Source organism: Berghia stephanieae, chromosome 1 (assembly GCF_034508935.2).
Source record: "Berghia stephanieae isolate SIO BIC M18660-M18661 chromosome 1, UCSD_Bste_1.3, whole genome shotgun sequence".
In the NCBI taxonomy this organism is placed as follows: domain Eukaryota; kingdom Metazoa; phylum Mollusca; class Gastropoda; order Nudibranchia; family Aeolidiidae; genus Berghia; species Berghia stephanieae.
In genome coordinates this window covers 136,825,159-136,848,991 of record NC_088360.1, presented here as the reverse complement: position 1 = coordinate 136,848,991, position 23,833 = coordinate 136,825,159, and the positions used below count along the sequence as shown (strand labels likewise).

The 23,833-nt window shown below is 37.2% G+C and overlaps 1 protein-coding gene across 2 annotated transcripts; it reads right to left on the bottom strand.

The window, feature by feature from the left end:
• Window positions 1-3,869: 3,869 nt before the first annotated feature.
• Window positions 3,870-23,131, bottom strand: LOC144963300 (uncharacterized). 2 transcript variants are annotated; one of them, XM_078897202.1, is made up of 6 exons: window positions 23,094-23,131; window positions 21,936-22,038; window positions 8,166-8,243; window positions 7,546-7,591; window positions 6,009-6,175; window positions 3,870-4,203 (listed from the first exon to the last, which is right to left on the bottom strand). In XM_078897202.1, the coding sequence occupies exons 2-6, from the start codon at window positions 21,954-21,956 to the stop codon at window positions 4,000-4,002; spliced, it is 516 nt and encodes a 171-aa protein (XP_078753328.1). In that variant the 5' UTR covers window positions 21,957-22,038; window positions 23,094-23,131; the 3' UTR covers window positions 3,870-3,999. The 2 variants fall into 2 exon arrangements, with proteins under 2 accessions (XP_078753328.1, XP_078753329.1); XM_078897203.1 differs by having other exon boundaries at window positions 21,936-22,035; window positions 23,094-23,112.
• Window positions 23,132-23,833: the final 702 nt, after the last annotated feature.

Sequence of the window (23,833 nt, the reverse complement as noted above, 5' to 3'; positions counted from 1 at the left end):
GCAAGTTATTGGTTCTAACGAGTCAAATCAAAGACTTTAAATCTGCTTTTTCTTCAGACCCTTGATATTTAGGGAACAGCACTGAGACTGGTTTGCCAAATAAAAATAAATATATGTAATAAAATATAAAATTCCCTTTATTCATCCCATAGAGGAAATTTGTCTTTAGGGGTCTATTCCTAGGGAAGACTGGAATAACCCAGGCATCAGCCGCAGTGCAGCGCCGCAAGCTGATCTAGTGCAAGGTAACTTCTCAAGGCCGCAAAGCGCAGCGAGTCCTCGAACTCGGTATCTTTCGAGTATGACGCAAAGACTATACCGCTAAGCCACGCTGCCCCTTGTCAGTATGGGTGAGATGGCCGGGTTCGTTTCTGACTATTTATCTAGTGTGGTAGCACGTACAACTTTTCTTAATTTTAGCTGGAGTGACTTCATAACTATTCTTGAGCTTGAGAATTTATATAGAGCAGTATCTACTTAATGCGCTCAAAGCGCTTTACAAAGGGTCCCTAGCCAACAGCACAAGTGTGGCAGCATGCGAAGATAGTTGCCATCCTGAAGCCAGGGAAACCGGCGAAGGAGGCAGACAGTTACAGACCCATATCACTGCTGAGCTGTCTTTACAAATTGTTGGAGCGTGTTCTATTAAACCGATGGGGGCCGGTCCTAGACGCTGCCCTGCCACCCGAGCAGGCGGGCTTCAGGGAAGGGAGGTGCACCACGGAGCAGGTCATTGCCCTTACAGAGCATATTGAGCACGGGTTCGAGAGTAAACAGCAAACAGGTGCTGTCTTTATAGACCTATCAGCGGCGTACGATACGATCTGATGCGAAGGGTTGATGCTCAAACTTGCAAAAATCATAAGGTGCAAAAAGACCTTGAAGTTGTTCTCTTCAATCTTAGGGGAAAGGCAATTCCACGTCCCGCTGGGAGACGCCACGAGCAAAGTAAGGAAATTGAAGAATGGGGTCCCTCAGGGATCGGTACTTGCGCCAATGTTGTTTAACGTTTACATTAGCGATATGCCGAACACTTCCTCCCTGAGGCTGGGATACGCGGACGACTGGGCACTCGTTACTCAGAGTAAAGTGGGGACCCGTCTCGAGAGCGTACTCAGCGAGGACGTCACCAGACTCAAATCCTACTTCGACAGGTGGTACCTGAAGATGAACACTTCAAAAACCGTGGCCACTGTATTTCACCTATGCAGTGCTTGGCACACCCGCAAACTGAATGTCCTAGTCGGGGACCAGCCACTCCCATATGAGCCGCATCCAAAATATTTAGGGGTGACGTTGGATCGCAGCCTTACCTATCGGATGCATCTCGAAGGGGTTGCCCGGAAGATAGAGAAGCGGAATTTGTCTTCTGAGGAAGCTGGCGGGATCGACTTGGGGCGCTAGCCAAGCGCTCCTGAGAACGTCCGCCTTGGCACTATGCTATTCCACCGCGGAGTATTGCGCTCCAGTGTGGGGTAGAAGCAGAAACGTTGAGAAGGTGAATGTAAAACTTCACAAGTCGATGCACATAGTGTCAGGAACGCTAGCAACAACTCCTAGAGAATGGGTCCCGATAATGGCAGCGATCCAGCCCCCCGATGTCCGGAGGGAGACGATTACGGGAAACTGGCTGAGTAAGATCAAAGAGAGAAATGGGGATACCCCTCTCATGCGTATAAAGGACGGTGCCCCCGTTTCGAGCCGAAATAAGTCCCGGCAACCCTTGTACGCAGAATCCCTGACTACGGACAGAGCTGCACATACGAGATGGAAGTCGGTTTGGACGAATTCAATCCCTCGTGGGGGCGGGGACCTACATTCCTCTAAGCTTGGTGAGAAGTTGCCAGGCTTTGATATCAGTAAGAGGAGACATTGGGTGGCTGCGAATCGGCTTCGGTCGAGGAGCTGCCTAATGGCAAGTGCGTTACATCGCTGGGGTCTTACTACCTGTCCAATATGTCCACGCTGTGGGCAAGAACCCGAGACGGCAGAGCATCTAGTCGAAAGGTGTGTTGTGACGATGCTAACCGGCGGGTTCGCGACGGTGCACGAATGCGGACCGGACTTTGCTGATTGGGTCGATCGTCATAACATAGTAGTGTGAACCAACAGCAAATCTTAACATGTAGAACGAGACATGACGCCTGTTAGGCGATATTACAGGGGGGGGGGGGGTCGGACAGAGACAACGTTGTTAATGGCCAGGTGCTCATTTTACACATGAGTACGGTGAGAGAACGTGAGTAAAGAGTCTTTTCCATTCCAAGAACTCAACTAGGCGCCGAGCGAGGATCGAACCCAGGAACTTCCGATCCGAAAACGTGTGTCATACCACAAGACCACATAGCCGCTGGAGCGACTTCAAAACTACTCAAGACAAGTTGTTGGCTCGATAACCTTAAACTTTGGTTTACATTCTTACTGATTTCCTCTGAATGTCCCATATGTCTGTAAAATTTACTCCTATCTTCAGCAGGCAGCTCCAAAAGATAAAAATAAAATCCCCTTTATTCATCCCAAAGGGGAAATTTGTCTCTAGGGTCTATTCCAAGGGAAGACTGGAATAACCCAGGCGTCAGCCGCAGTGCAGCGCCGCAAATTTAGCTACGGCGAGGTGACTTGCTCAAGGCCACACAGCGCAGCGGCGGGTGATCGAACTCAGTACCTTTCGGGTACGAAGCAAAGACTGTACCACTGAGCCACGCTGTCACCAAAAAAGAGCAAAGAGAGTTGTCACTACTGACAATCTTGTTAATACAATGCCATCCAATGTCATGCATATTGGAACCACCAGTATTTGGAAAAAGATATGAATTCGATTCTGGAACGTCAAATTATTCCCTTGCCTCAACCAGTTTTTCTAGAAGTAAAACTGTATCATTAGGAATGAGAATTGGCACCAATTTTCTTGAACCTTTTTCCAGCGTAGTACGCCAATTGGATTTAATAGTCTGATGTCACGTCGCCCAACAACGGCGGCCATCTTGGTTCTAAACAAAGAAAATCGGTACTTTTTATTCTTCATGCTGGCTAGAACTTTTTATATGTCTTGTGATCAGAATGTGTAAAAGTCAAAACATGATCAGATTTATTTATTTTTTCCTCTGGATACGCCTTTATCCTCGTCGGAGAAATATTTCATAAGCTCGCCCGCCATTGTTCCGATAGTTTAGAGCCAGTTACTAAGTTGCTATGCGTCATTACGAGGGAAGTGACGTCATTCATGACTGTTGAAGCCAATCCTCATTAAAATGAATTCGTATGTATCCCATTTTTGGAAGATATCTTCAAACAGGTTGGTCATTTCGTGAACATTAAAGTCTCTCAGTTTGACCAGATCTTGTTCTGCGGGCATTTCTTGTGGTTTTCTGAATGGATTTCTCTGCTGTCCACAATACAGTTGGGCATATAAAAGATAAAATCCCAGTTCAACTCTAAAAGCGCATAACTATGAAGAGGTAATGCTCTAGCAAATTTATATAGCATTATCATATCACATAACTATGAAGAGGTATTGCTATATGCACTCAAATATGTGACCCATTGCAGCAATATGGTTTTATGCCTGAAATAACCCGTTGAAAAAAAATGGAAAACTAAATGAACACGATTAGAATGAAGACAGTACTGAAAGAATTAAATTGTTTTAATTCAAAGCCGAAAAGTTAAAATCATCACACAACACAAACATAATGCCGTTTAGATAACATGTTGCATCATACAGGGTTTTAATGTGCACATCAGTCTCATCAACTTCTTTTATTATTATTATTATTATTATTATTATTATTATTATTATTATTATTATTACTATTATTATTATTATTATTATTATTATTAATTATTATTATTATATATTATTATTTATTATTATTATTATTATTATTATTATTATTATTACTATTATTATTATTATTATTAGTTCAGCGTAGAACACAATTTTAAGCACTCTATCCACACTAACATATACAGTTTGGAGACGATTAATCACAATTACATTTAGGTCCTACACGAATCACAACAAACTACCCCCATCATATCACACGCTTTTTCTTTGCCATAATCCTTAATATACTCTGTACAAGACCTATCCCCATAATATCTGGTCATATCAGGCTGGTCTCCGAAAGGACAATACGTGGGCATGTTAGGGTCTCCTTTGAAGTCGGTATTAATACATTTACCCGCTTTGCATCGTTTACCCTGTTGAAATAATAAATATAGGCATTGTAAGAATATATATTTATTTATATTATATATATATATATATATATATATATATATATATATATATATATATATATATATATATATATATATATATATATATATAAATTTCAAGTATGATTATGATCAACTTCTAGAATATTGTTTCGAGCATTCGCTCTCATCAGGAAGTTGAGGATTTTGTGTAGTTTGTGGTCGTGTGGGAAGCAAGTGTTTATTAATTTTATAGGCAACAAGAGTGTGTTTTCCAGCACGACAATAGGATTCAACAGTCATGACGTCACTTCCCTCGTATTGACACATAGTAACTTAGTAACTGGCTCTAAACTACCGGAACAATGGCGGACGCCCTTATGAAATATTTCTCCGACGAGTATAAAAGTGTATCCTGAGGAGAAAAACATTATAGATATGATCATGTTTTGATTTTTATACATTCTGATCACATGAAATATGAAAAGTTCTAACCAGTATGAAGAATAAAAAGTACCGATTTTCTTTGTTTAGAACCACGCTACTCGCCGTTGCTGGGCGATGTGACATCAGACTATTGAATCCAATTCCCCAATGTGACTATTGTCTCATGTTTCCAAGCTCACCAAATTAACGGATTAATGTTTTAGATAGGCCACCAAGGTAGCATGACCTTAACACCATGGAATATGTAAGGAATGTGCCCGATAAACTTTTGAGAAGGAGACCACTTTGGCTTGCAAATCAGAACAAGTTATTATTTATTAATATGTTGCTGTCTCCCCAAGTGACGCTTATTTCTTTTAAAAATCTAATTGAACTCATTACTATGATTCAAGAAACAACAACGTGACCATTGCATGAACATCGATTTTCTGGGATTTTTGTTTTGTTGATAATACGATCCAAAATGCGTTACCTGGGTTGAGTGCGGCTATGTGGTCTAGTGGTATGACACTCGCTTTCGGATCGGAAGGTCCTGAGTTCGAGCCTCGCTCGGCGCATAGTTGGGTCCTTGGAAAAGGCTCTTTACTCACATTCTCTAACCAAACCCTGGCCGTTAACAGCGTTGTCTCTGTCCGAAAATATTGTAATATCGCCTAACAGGCGTCACGTCCCGTTCTAAATGCTTAGTTGAGTCCTTGGAAAAGGCTCTTTACTCACATTCTCTCACCGTACTCAGGTGTTAAAAGAGTACCTGGCCGATAGCAGCGGTGTCTTTGTCCGAAAAATTGTAATATCACCTAACAGGCGCATGTCTCGTCCTACATGTTAAATGTTGCTGTTGACCAGGGACCCCTTGTAAAGCGCTTTGTGCACATTTAGTGGATATTGCGCTATATAAAGCTTCTTTTTTTACCTGGGTTGAATGGAAACGTAATATCTAACGGACACAAGATTGTTTGACATTCGAAATTGTAGCATACAAAAGAGATTAATTCTACATATTATTTTTTTTAAACGACATGCATTATCACAACAGGTTTTTGGTATAGTTCAATTCTTTTTCAGGGAAAATGAATAGACATCTTTAAATATTTTTACATCATTAAATTGAGCCATCTGCAAAGGATTATATAGATAGTGTGCGCTTGGCTAAGAAACTCACAACATTGCCATTCGGAAATATAACTGACCAACACACAAAACTATGTGAAATCTTGGTCGTTTATAGTCTGGTTAATACAGTTTAGTGGGAATTACTCATAAACGTGGATGTCAAAAAAAAAAAACAATAAAAAAAAGACCTGAGTGACGTCATCTTCATTCTATCTATATGCTAGTATACTACGGTGATAAAATCGTACCTCTCCACATTGCATGCCGTCAGGAGCCATTTCTAAGGTCAATCCTGTATCCTTAGCACAAGCAAGGTTTGCACACATGTAATTTCCATACTCGTAATAGATTATACGTGCCATTGAAGCTCTCTCTCCGTCCCTTCTACGACATATTTCATCTCCTGGTCCTGGTTCTATGGCCAATATGAGAAATCAAGATGCGTTTTATAATATTATACATATATATATATATATATATATATATATATATATATATATATATATATATATATATATATATATACTAGTAAAAGCCCGCAATTTCGCGGGGAAAGAACTATTTTCATTCGATATTGCCTAAATCATTTTCTTGATTAGCTTGATTACGATTAGATGCATATTTTAATCGATGTGCTTGTCGTCGTTGCCATGCATGATTCGGCATGATTTTAGTTTATCAGTCAGTAGATATCAATATCAATAAGTCGCAAGTCTTTACCACGCTTTACTTGGGAGGCCTCCCGAAAGCTCCTACAAAGGGAAACAACTTAAATAATATTCCTTCAACTAACCGCAAGAAAAAGGAAAACCTAGTGCCTTTGACTAACCCTAATAGGAAAATAAACACCCTAGCACATTTACTAAGACTTATGACTAACCCTAATAGGAAAAAAAACAACTTCGGACTGCTTTGCACTACCTTCAATACTTCACAAATTAAAATGGCGGCCGAGAATCAAAATAATGGTCAAATTAGGAAATTTTAAACTTTCACAAATCTATCAAGGTTTGTTCTAGCGTTTTTTAAAATGCTTCTATATGATGACAAATTGAATAAATAAACGCCTATCAAAAGATCCACGGTGAAAAATACTGGGGATGTAGGAGCTTTCGGAATGTCTCCCCTTTACTTAACTTATGTGAGGTCAAATGAAAATCTGAAGCAGACGCGAAAAATATCATGTCCCCGAATCTGTCGAATTTCGAATGCAACGATTTGCTTAAAAAAGCCAAACTGACAACTTTTTACAGTGTAGAAATTGGTTGATTTTGAGTGTTAGTGTCATCGGTAATTTTTTTATGATATCTGTTTGACTTAACGAACTTTCACACTGACTTTAAATTATAAAAGGAAATCAAGTTATCTGTTTATTTATCTGTAAAAAATATACATATATATATATATATATATATATATATATATATAATATATATATATATATATATATATACTAAGTCATTGGAAAAGGTCTTTCAATCACATTCTTTTCCTTAAACACTTAACATGTAAGACAGGACATGACGCCTGTAAGACGATATTACAATTTGTTTTCGACAAACACAACGCTGTTAATGGTCATATATACTTTTTATACCTGAGTAAATGAGAGAATGTTACTTAAAAGCCTTTTCCAAGGACTGGCTAGATCGTCATAACATGGTAGTAGTGTGAGCAGCATTAGAAGCTGTTGCTGTATTGGCATACAGGTGAGTGGAGTCACCCGGTTTACAAAGACATAATTTAAAAAAACAAAAAACAAAAAAAACAGATTAAAATACTTACCGCAATATCCATCATAACAGCCATAACCGTTGTCATCGGAACAGTCCTAAAAAGTGAAAAAGTCTAAATTTAAAAGAGCCATGTTTTTAAAAAAAAGTTCTTATTCTGGAAATTGCAAAATCATCATTTTTATTATTATCGGTATAATAACAATAGGGTTGGAATATATATATATATATATATATATATATATATATATATATATATATATATATATATATATATATATATATATATTTAAATATATATATATGTGTGTGTGTGTGTGTGTGTGTGTGTGTGTGTGTATGTCGCGTATGTGTTTAGATAGAGTTACCTTCCGGTATGTTTTGGAAGTTCAAGTGGGATACAACAACAACAACAACAAAAACCCAAAAAAAAAACTATTGTACTTTTACGTTTGGTGGTTAGTCTAGAATTATCAGTAATTAATTCAGAGATAGGTCCTCTAGTTTTTAAATTATAAATTAATTTTCACGAAAAACATCTTATATTTATATACATAGAATTTAGACTTAACGAATTGACAATGTTACGATTTAATTTCTTTTCAAGCGTTGTAGAGTAGTTTGAAAATGAGAGAAAGTACGAACTGGACATAGACTTCATTATGTACTTACAGCGTGTCCTGTGCATGCATCGCCAAGCATTCCATCGCCACCGAATGCAACAGGCACCAGTGCCATTATTATAGGTAGCTTTTTTGTGGATAGAAAAAATATAATGGGAAATAAACTGATAATATCAAGTAATGAAGTTAATCACTCAGAGAGATAAAGTCCATGTCTAGTTTTACTGGAGATAAAGATAACGGGAGTAAATCTGACTCATGAATGAACAACACAAAACAAACGACGTTTCGGACCTTGGCCTTTATCAAGTAAACACAGAATACAAATATCATATAAATATATGGGCACTTCTATCTATTAGTTTTACTACTCAAATATATGTATTCTGTGTTTACTTGATAAAGGCCAAGGGCCGAAACGTCGTTTGTTTTGTGTTGTTCATTCATGAGTCAGATTTACTCCCTTTATCTTTATCTCCATTTTATTGACTCATTTAGGCACCTCTATTTACTAGTTTTACTGCTTTTGTGTTATTGAACAGGAAAAATTAACCGCTCAGAATAACACGGTATTATAAAGTATGTATTTCCTGCTTTCGGGTGCTATAGATTGTAACCATTAAGGGACCTTCCTGTAGACTAAGGTATGAGAATATCCGATAAAAAGTCATTAAGAAACCCGCGTTTGAACACACCAACAAGCTGCCATCATTTTAAAAATTGATATTACAACTTTATGTTGTAACTTGGAAAGAGAGAAGTGAAAAATTAGCAATACATTTCGTACAGCTTGATGCTTTGGAGTCATACTTTGTTATTTATCTTATTCAATTGCTTAAAATGTAGTGTACAAAATAGCACATAATGTAAAGATATGAAATATTAAAATATATTATAATAAAATGATATAACTAATGTAATGTAAAGTGATATAATATGTCAGATCATATCCTGTAGACTAAAAGAGTGTGAGTTTTAAAGATTTTATAGCTGTTTTACTCATGTTCTGTATGATACCGGTAGAAACCAGAAAATTAACTTACGAATAAATTGCCTTTATAAAAGTATTTATTGTGTTGAATACAACAAAGGGACACAATCAACGACAGATGCATTTCCCTATTATATATGAAAATGATAAATAATTCTAGTCAAACAATTGGGAGGCAACGTTTTACTGACCCAAAAAAAAAATAAATAAATAAATAAATAAATAAAATAAAATTTTAAGGGGATGGGCGGGTCCTCGATTGTCAAAAATCGAGTAAAATATCGATTTTGAGATTTTTTTTATTTTTGAAAAGTTTGAAACCTTTGCTACATGAAAATGTGTATGTTGACTCTCAGATGGGTCAGTTTAGGTCCAAACTGACCTCTTGAAGTCCAAGGGGGTCAGTAAATATAATGTTACAGCCTGGCTTGACAGCGAAAAAGCCATATAAACATTAGGCCAATATGAGCATAAAACATCGATAATAATAGGCAAGTTTGGTATCGATAGTTTCGTCTATAGAGCAGTAAAGTTAGGTGCCCCAAACGTAAACAAAGGTCGAGAAGCACGTGGCGAACCACATGTTCCTGTCTTGACAGCTCACGTTCCAATGTAAATAATAGAAAAAAATAACCTTTAAAATTTGGCTGTTAGGTGGCAAAAGAAACACATATTCATAAATACTCGATCATGCATCAAATAATGTCTAGATATGGATATTTTATGGAACAAAAGGTAAAATTTTCTAAAATTTATCAAAAGTTACAGTCTATCTATTTTTAGACCAGAGCAAATTATTGCGCTGGTGTGAACAAAACGAGAATTATTCGGAGCCTGATTTTCATAATAATTTAGCCTTATATTATTATTTCTGCAACTGTTAGATTTTATGTAAACATATTTTCAATACTGAAAGTGTATTGCCTACAACTCAAACTACAAAATTGGGAGACCTATATTGTGCGTAAATTATTCCGGTCCCTAACGGAAATCACTAGCAACTTGTTATTGTTTTCATTTGGGGCAGCAAACTTTACTGTTCTATAGAACAGTAAAGGAAGGTGCCCCAAACGTAAACAAGGTCTAGAAGCACGTGGCAGACCACATGTTCCTGTCTTGACAGCTCACGTTCCAATGTAAATTATAGAAAAAAATAACCTTTAAAATTTGGCTGTTATGTGGCAAAAGAAACACATATTCATAAATACTCGATCACGCGTCAAATAATATCTAAATATTGATTTTTTATTAAACAAATCGTAAAATTTATCAAAAATTACTGTCGGTCTATTTTTAGACCACGGTCAATCTCATTCTCCAAAATCAATGCGCTTGTGTGAACAAAACAAGAACTATTTGAAATCTGGTTTTCGGAATAATTTAGCCATATACAAAGAATTTAAATAAATAACTATTTTATTTGTACGTATTTGTTTTTAACTGACTGAGTATTATCTACAATTTGAACGACAAAAACGGGAGACCTGTTTTGTGCGCAACGTTGTCCGGCTGCTAAAGTTCCTAATCACCAGAAAAGAATGGCAGTCCAACTCATGCAAAGGTAAGATGCCAATTTCAGTGTTTGAGTTTGTAATTTGTATCGATTGGTTTTGAGAGAAGGAAACGATTTAGTTCAATGTTAATCCATAATAGCGTTCGGGTATTTAACTTTGGATGTCTCACCGGCATAATTTTAGAATGCTTTGTTTATTTGTTTTCATTTCACTTCGCAATTTGACTGCTGTCAGTCATTACAAATTACAGTTACAGTTACAGTACAGCTTCACTCGCCGATTCTCACTTACAGAGTTTACGTTTCCTTCACTCATGTCTGCTTCATGCTCATTCAGTGAGTGATTCGAATACTACTCTGTGAGAGAACACACTTTTCGTAATTTATGACATTTTATGGGTAACGTTTACAGTCTAGAACGTGTGTCAGTGTCAGCGTCAGTCATAACTTGACCGAAAAACAAAACAGAAAGGAACAAAAAAAAGAGCAGACACCCCCCTCCTCAGTAGTTGAAATCTCAACAAAAGTTGTTTTTTTAAATCCTCATCTTTCGTGGCGCGTAGCTTTCACCGCTTGTCATATTTTATTGACTCTCGCTCTTTCCTGACCTGATAATAATAATAGATTTCGAAACAGTCTTCATTCTCTCATTATCTATTCATGACTGGAACTGGAAAAGGAACAAGACAAAGGGTCTCTGCCACCGATTTTCAATATCTTGTGTTGTTTGAGGGATTTAAGTTGGTAGCCGTTTTTGCCACATAAGACTTGTTGTTATTGTTTTTGCTGAGAGTCGATGGGATAAGGAATGGCAGAGAGGGAGGAAGGGGTGAAAAAATGAGAATGTCTGGGAAAAGAAAATGTCCCACTCAACCCCTTCTCGCATCTTTGATATTTGGCAGGTGTCAAACTACATGTATGACGTTTTGGATCTTCCAAGCCGTTTCGCCTTATTTGGTCGGTAGCTCTGTGAAAGAAAACATACAATTGTAAAATGCAGGGAGTGCGGTCTGATATTTTCGTCGTCGCTATGATTATTCCCAGACAGGGTCTGCCAATAACGAAAATTGGTTATTCCCAGACCGATAGAGGAAAAAAAAAAACAATATTTTTTTATTTAAAAAAAAAATAAAAACAATTTTAAGAAATTCATGCTCAGAAACGGAACAAGGCCAAACAAAAAAGGATAAAAGAATAGACTCGCTCCAAAAAAAAAAAAAGATTTAAAAAAAAAAGGGGGGGGGGGGGGGGGGGGGAGAGCGATTGAATGAATCTGTGCAGCTAAAATGAGCAACGAGTTTCCCTTGGCTCAAGAGGAATGAAAATGAAAAAAACTGTGTTTAAGTTTTTGTATGAGTGTTGTGGGGGGTCGTGGGGTTTTGTTACAGTTTTATACTTATAGATAGAATGCGGTTGGCCAAGGAGTTCACAACATTGCCATCCGGAAGTATAACGGACCAACACACAAACTCTGTGTAACCATGAACTTTTATAGTCTGGTTAATACAGTTTAGTGAGAACAACTCACAAACGCGGATGGCAAAAACAATAACAAAGGCCTGAGTGACGTCATCTGCATACTATCTATACACATCCCTGTTAGTTCAATCTATTTTGGGGGTAATGATCAAGTGGGGCCTGGTCCCACAACTCTTTACGGATTTACCTTGGATTGAAATGAAAACTAAACCTCTCTGATTACTTTAGATTACCTAATTTTATTTCATACGTTTTTTTATGAAGAAGAAGCTTTTTAGGATTTTGTAATTCATAGGAAACACCATGATATGTGACATGATGTCTTATCTAAATTTTGCCTGAGGAATGATAAGCCAACAATTTTGAAAAGCTCTCTCTATTGATCGAATTATCAAAAATTTTATTTGTGATCAGATATTTTATTTGACTTTAAAGTGAAATCTAGAGGCATTAAAAAATATTCAATGTTTATTAGACTTTTCTTATGTGATCAAAAAGTTAAATACAGGAAATACTGATCAAATGAGTTCACCAGAAGGTAAATAAAAGCCCATTTTTTAAAAGCTAATCGACATTGGTTATGTAATCTTGCCTTCATGATCATAAATCTCTGATAAAATTAGACCTGACACAACGGTTTTAGTTTTAACAACCTAGTGGTATCTGAGTTCCAGGTCCATTATGTTTTCTAATGTTTTTATTGAATATAAGCAAACCATTAAGAAATAGGTCATGTCTATATATTCAACATTGAATGGTATTTCTTCTTACATTGAAATAAGTGGTTCTTTAGAGTAATAAGGCTCATGGAACTGGAGTTATTCCTGTTTCTGTAACATGAAGCAACAGACCTTAAATAGTGCTTGATAACTTTCTTTAAACAATAAATGGTATTTCATCTTACTTTGAAATAATTGGTCCTTTAGAGTCATAAGGCTCATGGAACTGGAGTTTTTCCTGTAACATGAAGCAACAGACTGTAACAAGTGCTTGATGAACTCTGAATAAGTTGCACATTTACATTTTACTTGTAGAGTTAGATCCAGTTATTCATTCAAACATTGCTATCTTAATTTCAAATTGGCATTTAATTAATAATAATAAATATAAAGTTAAATAAATCCAATGATAATAATTGATAAAATAAGATAATTATAACTTTTATTCATTGGTTGGTCCATATGAATTTTACTTTATGATTTTGTGTGAGATGATATTGCTTTTTATGGGACCATGGGAAAATGGTTTAGGATGCCATGCTTATCTTTTTTTTTCAGATCTAAATAACATTACAACAAGAATGAGTCTCTGCATTCCTTTAATTGTTCTGGAAGCATTGGCCTGCCTATACCATGGGAATTAAACAATTTATATTCAGGAAGAAGTATCATTATTATTATTATTATCATCATCATCATCATTGAGTCATATCCTTCAAGATTATCAAAATGGCTTTCATTTGTTACTGTATCTTATAGAGTTCCTCATATATCATTATGGACCCTTCTATGTTTTTTTAATGGAATTAATGTTTTTATTCTATATTCTTCATAAAACCTCTCAGCTTTATTGACCTACCAAGTATAATCTAGAGACTAGAGAGCGGTGATTGAGAGAACAGGACCATATTTTGCTTTCGAGCGTTTCTTAATTTTAAAAGCAGCTTACTGTAGTTTGTAAAGATTTTAAAAAACTTTTTTCTAATGACAGCGTCTAATACACGTTAAAACCAATGCATTTCTATCCCGTTGTAATTTTTGGCAGTGGTATCTCCATTTTAATGGTATTGGCTCCTGTTTCTTTATACAAATGCCCTGTGAGCTTGTTATACACTCGAAAGAAACATTTACATAGGGAAGTCAAGAAGAATATAGCAAAAGAAACCTGCTTCCTTGGTTATGAATAAGAAATTTAAAAAGAAATAGGCAAATATCTCTTTATCTTGTCTACCATTTAACTTTCTAATTATTTTTAAAAGTTTATTATATCCTTTTCTATATTTATAATTTAATTTATCAACAAGATAAGAGTACTGATGAATCTATTTATGTAGCTGATTTGTAATGGTAGTAGAATTTGATAGATGGGACCATGTGATGTTGCATATCAGAACCTTTCTTAATCAAAGCTTTTGCTAAGGCTCTTAAATCACAGATTTAAAAAAATGGAACTACACAGTTTCAGTAATAATTATCAATTTTCTTTATTTTTTTTCTTTCTCTTTCACAGGATGAGAATACAAGCATACCTTTATAATGGAGAAACATCTTATCTATATTTTTAAAAATGATTTTCAGTTTGAATAACATGAATATGAATGAAATGACAATATAAAAGTGATATAAATTTATAATCTGCTTTTAATTTATTTCGATTTCACAAGTTGTGTTATGGCCCTCAGATACGGCAGGACGGGTGAGACTGAGAACCAGTCCTCACAATAGCACTAGAGGTCTTGTATGCAAGATGTGATTTCCATTGATGCAGTTTAAAGACTGTCCTGTTTTATTCATTCTGGTGCACGCTGTAGGTTTTTTGGGGTTTTTTTTTTGTTTCTTGTTTTAAAGAAAGATTCTTTGGGCTTTTTTCTTCAATCTAAGACTTGATTGAATTCTGACTCAATGCAAATCAACTTTGTTCCAACTCCAACTCCTCAATTTCAAATTACAATGAACTTGTGCGCCCTTCCTTCTCTGTTAACCTACAGGTTATTGGATATGTAAGTTTAATACATTTACGTCTACCACAATGATAGACTAGCAATTTATCTAAATATCTTGCATTCGTCTTTTGTAATAACTTTTCATTCTGGGTTACACATGAAAGTTAGCAATGCCGGGTTACAAAAGTATTTTGATATTAAAAAGATCATCATCCTAACATTCTAATCTTAATCTTTGTCATCTTACTTTTTTTTTTATATGTTGCCAGGTGTAAGACTTATTAATTTTGCAAGTCATCATCATCATAGCTTGTCGCACCAACACCAAACTCACTCCACAGCATTGGGGAGCAGACTCTTAGGTCATGGTCAGTGCAGCTGAGCCCATCCTGGCATTCTCTAAGGATGTCTGCTCTGGGCATTCACATGTACACAAGCTAGTCTCAGCCAGCCCCCACTTTTTCATGCCACCAGTTGTTCTCACAAGTTTTGCCCGTGCTGTGTTCAGTGTTACCAATTCATTCCTGGGGAGCTCGGTTCCGTAGGACAGTTCTTCTCTCGGATCTCCAACAGCTTCATTTGCATGATTGTCCCACTCTGTGTGGAAATCCTGTATACAGCTGCATGGTCAGGGTTGATGCTTTCTTCCGTCATGAAGCTCTTTCTCGACTTCAGTCTACTTTTTATTGGGCTGTGGTCATGTTGGGGGTGCCTTGGGTCCATTTTCTGTTTATATTTCTGGGCTTTGGAAGCAGTGGCTCTTCGAATGTGGGGAGGTGCAATGCCAGCCAGCCGATGGAGGACTGGAACTGCAGTCGGTTTCAAGTTACTCTAATGATCCGGCAGGTGTTATTTTGACATGGCAGGATCTTACTCAGACTGGTGAGACCTTTTCGGCTGTTGAATAGCAGAGGGCTAGTATGGTTGTCCTGACTGTTTTCTGATCTGCTCCCCGTGTAAGTTTTTCTTCTCTTTTCTTAGGAAGTTGTTTCTTTTGGCCACCTTTGCTTTTGTTTTCTTTGCGTTCTGAGAAAAGGACATTGTGCGGTTTACGGTAACACCGAGGTACACGGGGAATGTGTTGTTCTCCAATATGTCCCCATTCCAGGAGATGTTCAGTTTCCTGTTTTCTTTAGACTTGGCGGCTCTTTATATGGAAAGCACACTCTTGAGTTTTTTCCTGGGTTAGCATTTTGTGAGTTCTTTAAATGTGGGCTCAGAGAGTGGCTCCAGGACATCCGTTAGTCTCTCCTCAATGGTCTTGAAATCAGAGGCCTGGGACGCGAGACACAGATCATCAGCATATAGAAACCCCTGGATGTTCTCGAACTGAGGTTGGTCATTGGTATAAACGTTGAAAAGGATAGGTGCAATTACCGATCCTTGAGGGAGTCCGTTCTTTTGTGATCTGCTTTTCTTCCCATCCATTTCCACAAAAAAGTGATGGTTTGACATAAGGGATTTTATTATTGCAACTATTTTTGTGTTACGAGTTACCCTTGCAACCTTTAGGAGCAGTTTCCTGTGATTTACTGTGTCATAGGCAGCTGCCAGGTCCACGAACACAGTTCATGTAATTTGTTTGTTCTCGTAGAGATGACTGATCCTACCTCAATGGCGATTGGTCCGGATTGTGATTTTGGTATGGGGTTGCCGACAGTTTTTTGACATGGCTGGAAGACACAAATGCAGGGTCTGGGTTGTAACCTGTTCTCCAGCGAGCGCTTGAAAAGGATGATTCATGCGTCATAGAAGAGTGTCAGATTATATTGGTCAGCCCATTCCTCAACAGTATCTACATCTTCGTTGTTCTCATTGTATCCCCATTTGGTGCTGTGGCTGTTAAAGTCACCTATCACAATCATTGGTTTCTCACTAGTGGTGGATGTAACTGGCCACTTGAATGGCGTTGGTGGAGGTTTGTTGACAGATATCACATTGAAGTGTCTGCCTTCAATTCTGAGAATTTCCACCTCACTTACTGTCATGTCCTGGTTGTATGTCACTATTGATTTGTCTTTGACTTTGATGTAGTTAACGCTACCGTGAATGTTGCTTTCATGTTGTATGACTAAATGCATGCCAGGGATGTTTAGTGCCACGGTCTTGTGCGTCTCTTGTAGACAGAGTTGCGTCGCTGGAGGCCGATTGCTACAACACACACAACACCAACATTTTGCAAGTATCTTTAACACTTTTACCATTAAACGATGATATTGACAACAACAATAATAATAACTATTATTATTATTATTATTATTATTATTATTATTATTATTATTATTATTATTATTATTATTGTTATTAATAATGATATTAGTAGTAGAGGTCTAGTAGTAGAAATAGTAACAGTTGGACCAAGTACATAAATATGAATATTTATACAGCGCATTTCAACAGATTCAGATAGCCGTGAGCAATGCGCTTCACAATGTTTCATATTTATCCCCCCCCCCCCCCCACTTCAACAAGCCGTATGGAACCATATTTCTTTGTCATACAGCCTGTTAAGCGACCCTTGTGTACTAAACCTGTCACTACCCGTCATTTCTGTAGCCAGATACTCATTCAATCGAGTGGGGTAAGCGGTAAAGTGCCTTAGCCAGGGAAACAACGCGGGGACCACAATTTTTCACGATTAGTCATCCATCCTATTACTGATCACACTTAGCATTGGCATTGCTCGACTTTTGTGACAAGACGAAAACCGTACCGCTGAGCCATACGGTCCGTTAGTTCAGTCTAGTTTTGTGGTATCAGTGGTTATAATACAGTAGTGGTAGTGCAGTTATAGTAGAAGTACGTAGTAGTAGTCTTCTGTTCAAAATGGTCATCTGAGCGAAGAGATAGGAGATAGATTCGAATTTACTCTCTTCATTGCATTGACCGTATGCTTTGACTTTGATCATTTGATACGCTGTAAAAAAAAAAAAAAAGTACGGTCCACCTTAACCAAAAACAAGCAACAATCTTAGTTTCCCTGAACATAGATATGGTTTTGTTTACGGGAAGAGGGGGAACCATGATTATGGTTTTCCTACAAAATAAAAGGAGCATTTGGGCTATAAATAATATGATCGTGGCCTCCCTAGCTATCTCAGGCTCGGAGTAAACAGCTGGAATTTATTCACGACCAGCTTCAGTTTGCTGCCTTAGCAACATGTAAACAAAAAGTTGGTTGGATGCGCATGACATTACTAAAGGTCAACTGCAGCATAGTTCGGGTCATTTATAAAAAAAATCTGGGTCACGTTTGACGTCAAATGTTATTGTTTACATATGGGGCACCTTCCTTTACTCTTCTATTTTTGGTCTTCATGAAATGCCCACTGTCAAGGTCTTCGGTCTATCTATATTTAGTCAAGAGCCTTTCCAAAAACCCCTTCTCTGACCCAATTGTGAGGGGTTGACTGATTGTAGTAAAATCGTGAGTAATTGTTGTGACCTTTGCCTTGCTAGCGCTGTTCTCATTGGCTGTTCAAAATAGTCGATGATAACATGACCTGATACTGCTTTCTGAGTGGTTAGCGGGCGAGTCAAAGTTCATGCTTTGACCTCATCTTCGCATGCGTCGCATGTAAACATTGTTATTCTGTGTGTGATTTTTCTTCTTCCCGGGGACATAAAAGTTTTGTTTTGTGAAAAGTACCGACACGTACGCAACAAGTATGCCTAGAAAGACTCGAATTGTACGACTTGCAAAATCAGCAGCTCGAACAAGATGGGAACAGTAATATTATTGTGAATTTTTATAGATAGAATTTGTCACTCCTTCGTAACATGATGTAAAATGAAAAAGCGCTGAGGTCTCTAAATGAAATGAATGGAGTTACTGTCGAGCTAGACTGAGTATTGGTTGTAAACGAATGAGCGAGAGGTTTGTTATGCACTTGAGAACGATAGCGAGAGAGAGAGAGAGAGAGAGAGAGAGAGAGAGAGAGAGAGAGAGAGAGAGCGCGCAGAATCCACTAACTGTGCTCAAAACGCTTTACAAAGGGTCCCTGACCGACAGCAACACGTAAAATGTAGAACAAGACATGACGCCTGTTAGGCGATATTACAACTTTTCCGACAGCGACAGTACTGTTGACGGCTAAGTACTCATTTTACACCCGAATACGGTGAGAGAACGGGAGTAAATAGTCTTTTCCAAGGACTCAACTATGCGCTGAACCAGGCTCGAAACCAGGACCTTCCGATCCGAAAGCGAGTGTCATACCACAAGACCATATAGCCGCTCATAGCTTAGATAGATAGATAGATAGATAGATAGAGAGTTTGTGTGTGTACGTACGTGTGTTTGTGTGTGTGTGTGTGTGTGTGTGTGTACGTACGTGTGTGTGTGTGTGAAGCCGAGAAAAGGCAAGGCAGGAACAGGAGGCTGAAGAGGGAGGGCCTGCATATCAAGCAGGGTCATTTTGACGCATGAATGCATGATCTTGTCTGAGTTTCCTGTGCTTGAAACTTTGAATGCGTTTTTCTCTGTTTGTGCTTTTTCTACCTTTATTTTGCTACTCTTCCTTTATTTGTAAATATTTTTGAATGATTTTTCGCATGTGCATACAGTATTACTAGCGTCATAAAACTGAGCATTTGTATTTCAGATTTATTTTATAAATTTTGCGTAAATGAGGGTCAAAAGTCCAAAAATGGGTCAATTTTTGATGTTTCAAAATTGATGAACTTTGAAAATCAATAAAAATAATACTATTGTAGATATTAGAAAACCGATGCTTAGCCCAAATGAATGGCTCAAATACTACTTGTATACCTATTTTCATGTCAATATCTTGTCATTTGGCGAAGCCTTAGCATTTTGAAAACTACTTCATTATAGGGTATCAAATTTCAAAATGGCGGCGTTACCATGGTAACCAAAAACTGAAATTTAGGTTTTCAATTTTTTTTTCCTCTAATTAGGATGTACATAACCTAAAATTACCACTAAAAGTCAGCTACTTATTACATTTTAGAATTTCGCCTTCAGGACCCGCCCATCCCCTTAAAAAACGTATAGTAGATAAAATACTAATTCTAATTTGTCAGATTCAGTATGAAAATAATAACATAACGACATAAAAGATTGAATCATATTTTTGGCATTGATCTCATTTACCAGCCACGACATTCCTTGAACCATCTCAAAACTGTAGGTAAATAGCAACATTCATGATACAAACAATGATGATTACCATCGTGATTATTAAATATTTGATTATTCACAATGAATTATATTTTTTAAAATACCAAGCATTGGGTTTAATAAATAAACTAATACACAAAAGTAACGCACCATTGTAAAGCTATCACCACAATCTTGTGACCATGGGAGGTGGGCACCATTGGGGAGTGAACCAGAGTCTATGGGGGGTGGGCACCATTGGAGATTGAACCAGAGTCTATGGGAGGTGGGCACATTGGGGAGTGAACCAGAGTCTATGGGGGGTGGGCACCATTGGAGATTGAACCAGAGTCTATGGGAGGTGGGCACATTGGGGAGTGAACCAGAGTCTATGGGAGGTGGGCACATTGGGGAGTGAACCAGAGTCTATGGGAGGTGGGCACCATTGGGGAGTGAACCAGAGTCCATGGGAGGTGGGCACCATTGGGGAGTGAACCAGAGTCTGTGGGAGGTGGGCACATTGGGGAGTGAACCAGAGTCTATGGGAGGTGGGCACCATAGGGGACTGAACCAGAGTCTATGGGAGGTGGGCACCATTGGGGAGTGAACCAGAGTCTATGGGAGGTGGGCACATTGGTGAGTGAACCAGAGTCTATGGGAGGTGGGCACCATTGGGGATTGAACCAGAGTTTATGGGAGGTGGGCACCATTGGGGAGTGAACCAGAGTCTATGGGAGGTGGGCACCATTGGGGATTGAACCAGAGACTATGGAAGGTGGGCAACAGTGGGGAGTGAACCAGAGGTGTATTGATTCTTAAGCTCTCATTGTCTAACTTATCTTTCCCCCATCCCACTTACCTAATTATATCCTGTGAGGGCTATTGATAATAATAATAATAATAATAATAATAATAATAATAATAATAATAATAATAATAATAATAATAATAATAATAATAATAATAATAATTATTATTATTATTATTATTATTATTATTATTATTATTATTATTATTATTATTATTATTATTATCATTATTATTAAAATGAGGTCGGTGGTATTGTCAAGGGTAGTTAATTGGCATCCTTTAATGTCACTGCTCATAATGAACACAAGGTTTTGCCAGTCAAAGTTTGGCTCCTATAATATATTGTCAGATCTGGATACGTACAAATGACCATCTGGATACCTAATAAATGGGATGTGATTACTCACTAAATGAGAATCTGGTTACTCACCAAACCAAGGAGGTTTCGGCGCAACCAAATAATGACCAAGAAAGCATCCACGAACTGAACCAGCAAAATGGACGGTCTCACGTTAAGAACAATTAACACTAAACTGAGCAACCGAGCGAGAGAGGATGGAAATTAACTTTCCATAGCCTAACATTAATTAATTAAAAATCTACTATAAAACCTTTGTTTAATTATGTGTTAACGAATTATTGTGCGAGGGTATTTTATTGATTTATATTAACGTATTTCTACTTTAACGGGGATAAATACTTATCTTGTGAACCTGTCCTATCCCTAACCCTAACCCTAACCCTAACCCTATCCCTATATAACGAGCCACATCCACCACAACTACTACTACCTATTTCTTTAGACTTAAAACTTTATTACTAATTGTCGAGTTCCAGGAACTTAAACCCCATCTATAACAGAGTGAGAGAGGCACTTCTGTCTCTGGGGAAATTCTTTTACTTCTATTTGTCTCTACCTACTTGCCCCTTTTCCTACATAGACGCAACAATAAGCAAGACAATGGTGCTTTAGCCCGCATCGGATAATCATACACTCAGCTCATGTGTTACATAGCTATCTCAAATCAAATTATTTTCCATTTAGACACTAAAACTGTAAACTTTCCGCACTATATGTGCATTATAGTTTCCTAAATAGAAATAGTGATAGAATATAATACATTTTTTACATGATCAATTTAATATAAACATACCTTTCGGATTGTGTTTCAATGGGGGTAATGGAGAGATCTGTAAAGAACTATCGGGAAAAATACATTGAGAAATACATTTCCAACTCACCAGAAAAACGTAGACTTTCATCTTGTTTGTTGAAAAATTTCGAGGATGAAGTTAATATCTGAAAACACGACTAGTTTATAAAGAGGAAAATCTACTCCGCCTTCTGGCCCAGCGATTGTGTATGCATTTTAAAAATGAAAAATATGCATCAACATTAGGTGAATATGCATGCAAAAAAAAAAAAAGAAAAAAAAAGAAGTAAAATATGCAAATTACTCGTCCTAAAAATTACAAGCATGTCGAATCACAAATAATTGAAAGATAAAGTTGAAATTGAACTCGTGCTTACATTAACAGTAAAAAAGGTGACTCTTCATGTAAACATTTGAAGAATTATTTGATATATCATGGGCGTCACGCAAGGATACATACATACATTTATTACATTATAATTCAGGACACATGTTAAGTAAGATCTTTAATTTTACTTTAAATTCAAACTTAAAAATGGCTTGAATTCACAAAATTAACAACTTTAGTATTCTGCTAGGGCTAGGGACTTGCTAATTAGAAATATACTTTGGATTATTTTTACTTCATATTCACAAAGTGTTTTTCGGTCTCTGAGCAAAGTATTCAGCAACTTGCTAATTAGAAATATACTTTGGATTATTTTTACTTCATATTCACAAAGTGTTTTTCGGTCTCTACAGCAAAGTATTCAGCAACTTGCTAATTAGAAATATACTTTGGATTATTTTTACTTCATATTCACAAAGTGTTTTTCGGTCTCTACAGCAAAGTATTCAGCAACTTGCTCGTCGAAGAATAATAAACATTTCATTGCCTTTGCAGACCCTCAGTCGACTCAGTCGATTGCGCATGAGCAGTGTAAGAATCAAATAAACACTCCCTTATTCCAAACGGGCAGTGGAGAGTTGGTATCGACGTTCACATATTTGCAGGTCTGATAACCGGACGCAATTATAGGCTTGTTTTAACATTGTTGTAATGGACAATATTTGCGTCGGTTTGAGAGTATTTCCATTATAACAATGAACCCATTAACCGTTTTGGTTATCAGAACTGCAAATATGTAGGTTGGTTGGTATCAAATAATTATTAAGCTATACGATATCACAATATATAACATGCTCAATCCTAAAATATATATCAATTCTAGCAATATAAATATTTTATATGAGATTGTTATATTGCCTAAGACTCAAGACTGATTATGAAAAATCAAATGTTGCAAAACGCACGTTAAGGATTTCAAAAATATATTGAATATTTAACAACTGAATTTTGGAATAAATACCCACAATTTTAATGACACTGCAACTAAAAAGGGGGAAAAAATCCCTTTAATTCGGTGACCTCTTGTTGTTATGCCTGTCAAGCTATTGACATGAAGTGCAAAGCGCAATAATTTCACAAGATGATCAAAGTAACAACGACCTATCATACATTGATCCTGCACCTGAAAATGAGATAATTCACACATTATCAGTCGCCCCAAATAAAACGTGTTCCCTCGATATTGTTCCGACTTGGCTGATTAAAAAGTTCAAAGAACCACTCGCGACGTCAATCATGTCAATTGTCAACGCAAGTCTAAAAAATGGCGATTTTCCAGACAGAGTAAATCATGCCTTTGTTAAAGTAACCGTCACTGGATCCCACTAACATCGGAAATTTCCGATCAATTTCCAACCTGCACTTCGTTTCCAAACTCATCGAAAAAAAAAACTAGTTCAAAAAGATTGAATGACTTCCTGACGACGCATAATATGCTGCCAGTTTTCCATTCGGCATACCGCACTGGACACAGCACAGAAACCGCAGTGACATAATTAATTATATGGACCAGGGTAAATTGTTGTTGGTATTGCTGGACCTCAGTGCGGCCTTCGACACCGTCAAATTTGAAGATAGAGCAAACTGCAACCATAAGA

Bases quoted from the DNA above. Each gene is read 5' to 3' on its own strand.
- LOC144963300 (XM_078897202.1), bottom strand. From the start codon at position 21,956: ATGAAAGTCTACGTTTTTCTG. The intron at 8,244-21,935 runs GTGAGTTGGAAA...TCCACAAAAAAG, and splicing joins TGAAAGTCTACGTTTTTCTG to CTACCTATAATAATGGCACT. The intron at 4,204-6,008 runs GTACGATTTTAT...TTATTTCAACAG, and splicing joins ACGGCATGCAATGTGGAGAG to GGTAAACGATGCAAAGCGGG.